The 3,529-nt window shown below is 39.6% G+C and overlaps 1 protein-coding gene across 1 annotated transcript; it reads right to left on the minus strand.

Annotated features, from left to right (window-relative positions):
- Positions 1-799: 799 nt before the first annotated feature.
- LOC117019947 (fetuin-B-like) lies at positions 800-2,249 on the minus strand (the record flags this gene model as incomplete). Its single annotated transcript, XM_033102179.1, has 2 exons — positions 800-1,254; positions 2,142-2,249. Coding segments are annotated over 2 exons (447 nt in total), but the record flags the coding sequence as incomplete, so codon positions are not given.
- Between the last annotated feature and the right edge of the window lie 1,280 nt (positions 2,250-3,529).

Below are 3,529 nucleotides of genomic sequence, written 5' to 3' on the forward strand. Positions count from 1 at the left end.
ATAACACCTGTGATATATATATATATATATATATACACACACACACACACACATATATATATATACACACACACATATATAAAACAAATAGTTGTGTGTATATATGTATGTGTCCATAATATACATATCACCTATATAATATTACATATATGTTCTATACGTGTATATTTGTTTTTTAAGTGAAAAATTGGGAATGAATGTCACCTGGGCTCTTCATTTGTTCTCTGAGCAAAACTATTAAAGAAGCCAGAAGGCTCCCCAACTTGGAACAATGGCTGATTCTTCCCAGGCTCAAACACAGGCCACAGGCAACGGTCTCTTCCGTCTACCCCCATTGCTAAGTAAATTTGTCAAATTTGTCAAGTGAATTTATCAAGTTCTGGGCCTGGAGACTATTCAGACAGGTAAGAAAAAAATCCACCTTCTGTTCAAGGTGGATTGTCAAGGCTGTGCAGACAACATCTGACCAATACTTGGTGCTGAAATAATTATGGAATAAAGGGAGAGTGAAACTCTGTGATGAATCCCTGTCTCTTCGTATCCTACAATTTTCATCTACTTTTGATCGAAACAATCATAATACACTCTTGCCCAGAAAGAGGAGGTCATGCTAAAGATGGCAGGCCCTACATCAGAGACGCTTAGCTCAATGTCAGTAACCATTACAAAGGAGAGTTGGAAGAAATCAGAGGCATCTAGACATGGAATGAGACCTTGGATAATTTAGGAAGCGTGCAACCCAGTGTACAAGTGGAGGGTTGGTCTCATTTCCACTTCCAGAAAATATGATGAGGTCAAGAAGAGTCAAAAAGACACACTTTATTAGCCACTCTCCACAATCAAACTCTCTGTCTGTCTCCCACCCCCACTACTTCTTCAGGGCACCGTGTCCCCATGGAATAGTCTATGTGATTCTCATGGTGGGAGAACAGGAGGGTCGGCCACCTTGGCTGCAGCTGGGCACTTGACAGAGCGTTGCTCTTCCTTGGGGAAAGGCAAGACAACCAGCTGCTCCTTCATAGGCCCCAGGAAGAGAAAGGAGACATCCAGGGTTTCTCCCTGGGGATTCGTGGTTAGATCCACCTGCACAGGGAAAGCCTCAACTGGGCCTTTTCCCTTGGAATCTTCGGGCTGCTCACCCTCCAAGGCAGGGAGGTGTTGGACAGATCCTTTTGGTGCAACTTTGGAGGGTGAGTCAGTGAGGTCTGTGTTTTTCTGCTGTGGCTCTTCCACCGTGAGGATCCTCCCAAGTTCCTGGGTAGCAACAGGGGTGGAAGCATGAAATAAGAATACTTTCAATAAAAGGACTATCCCCCAGGAAATCCCTGCCATGACTGGTACCAGGCCTAAGCTGTTCTGTGCTTTTATAATGGGAGGTTTGAAAAGAGAAAGCTACAAAGATGGGCCTCTAGTTAAAGGGTTATAAAGCACTACAGATGAGGGCCAGGGAGTATTAAGACTGGTAGAAACTTTACTGCAAATCTTACAAATTCATAACTGAACAATGGTCCAGAAAGTTTAAATGGTTTATTGAAAGTCCCAGTGAGCTGTCTCCCTGCTCCTAGAAGTGGCAATAGCAGCTACCTTTTATTGAATATTTCTTCAAGCCCAATACAGCTTTCTGTATCCAGGTCTCCCTCCCTTATTTCTCACAGGGATATAAAGGAGGTAGGTAATGCACTCCCATTCATAGAAGAGGCAACCACAATTCAAGAGGTAAAAACTTGCTTGCAAGTATCAGGCAGGACTGGAACCCAGGTAGCCTGTCTCAACCACCCTTTCAGCTATACCAGGCTGCCTTATAGTAAGTGCTCAATAAATACTTCTGGAAAGGGACTGAATATTGTCATGGAAACACTTCTCCCTATGGTTCAGTGTAAGTGTCTTTGAAAGACTTAATTTAATCTGAGAGGCCTGAGACATCCAAACTAGTAGGTCTCTGTTTCTTCAGGGATATTAATTATTCTTCAGGACCACATTGGGACTAAAACAACGAGTGACAGGTCTTTAACCAGCTATCCTGTGGGTGTGATCTCAGGGCAGTCTGAGTAAAGTGGATCATGGATCTTAGGAAATTAAAAGTAGAGCATTGGGTAGGGACAGCTGAAACTTATATAGAACACAATGAGATTGAAAAATACCTGAGATTCAAAGAAGTTACAAGACACGTCGACAAACTTTTCTAATCCTCTTTTACTCAGAAAACCTTTGCAAATACCAACAGGCAAAAACAAAAAAAAAGAGTAAATACATGTTGTTTAAGTATTACAATTATCAGTGATCATAAATGGAAATCAATGTGCTTTCTGCTTGTGTAGACACTCAACCAAACAGTTTTAATCTAGTACCATGCAGTAGGCAGGCTCTGAGGCAATTCTCTCTAGATTATTTCTGTAAGTAATCACCTAAACAAGGCTAAATTGCCTCCAGTGATGGGAAAATCGGGACTTCTTGACGAACAAACTCTATTAGAAAATTCTTTATACTGAGCAGAAATCTGTGTCTATAGAACGTCTCCCTCTTGGCCTTACTTTACCCTTAGGTGGATTAGAAAACTTGTTTGTAATTCTCACGCAGCAGTAGCCCTTTATGTACATTCCATCTGAGTTTACTCTTCTCAGATGAAACCACTCTCAGCTCCTTCAACTTCTCTTTATTTAAACATAATTCTGTTTTCTTATTGTAAATGTGATAGTTATTTAGAATATGGACATACAGAAAGAAAACAAAAAGACCTGTAATTGCATGAACGATACCGGTTTCCTGCAATAATTTGATTTCTTTTCTCCTAATCTTTTTTCCAGTGCATATATATTTTTTTCTTCTAGAAAAATAGGATCATACTATATATTCTTTTATAAGTCTCTTTTGTCACTTAACAATATAGTGTGAAAATCCTTTTGTGGCACTGAATAGTCTTCTACAATTTTTATAATGGCTATCTCACATTTCTCTGTGTTATTTAACAAGTTCTCTTTTTTAAACACTAGATTGAATCTCATTGGTTTTATTTAATCATTGAAGCTCTGTATTTTCATATGTTCCTAATGAATTCTTAGGGTAAATTCCTGGAGAGACATTTTAGAGTCATAGGGTATGCACATTTTCAAGTGTAAATAAAATTTTATAATAAAAGGTTGCCTCAATTTCTAAAGAATTTTAAGAAACAGTATTCACATAGAATTTACTAAAATATGTCTAAAGAGAATGCCTTAATATTACTCTATCACCCAAGTCCAGGCTACGTGAAGAGAATATTTGAAAATCCTGAAAGAGTGAAAAGTCCATTAATGTAGGAAGTTTTAGGGGAATGGTGCTTCAGCATTTCCCTTCTCCTCTTTCACCAAATCACATAGGGAAAGGGCTCTAGAGAACCTTCAGGAGAGACTGCAGGTACCTGTACCACATAGAGTCCGGCCACTCTCACTCTGGCTAAAATTTACTGAGCTACCTTAATTCACAGGCTTATGTGGTGCTAAAACTAGACTGGACCACAAAGAGAGTTTGAGGGCATGCTTAACATGTGAAC

This window comes from Rhinolophus ferrumequinum, unplaced genomic scaffold (genome assembly GCF_004115265.2).
Source record: "Rhinolophus ferrumequinum isolate MPI-CBG mRhiFer1 unplaced genomic scaffold, mRhiFer1_v1.p scaffold_10_arrow_ctg1, whole genome shotgun sequence".
NCBI classification, from domain to species: Eukaryota; Metazoa; Chordata; class Mammalia; order Chiroptera; family Rhinolophidae; genus Rhinolophus; species Rhinolophus ferrumequinum.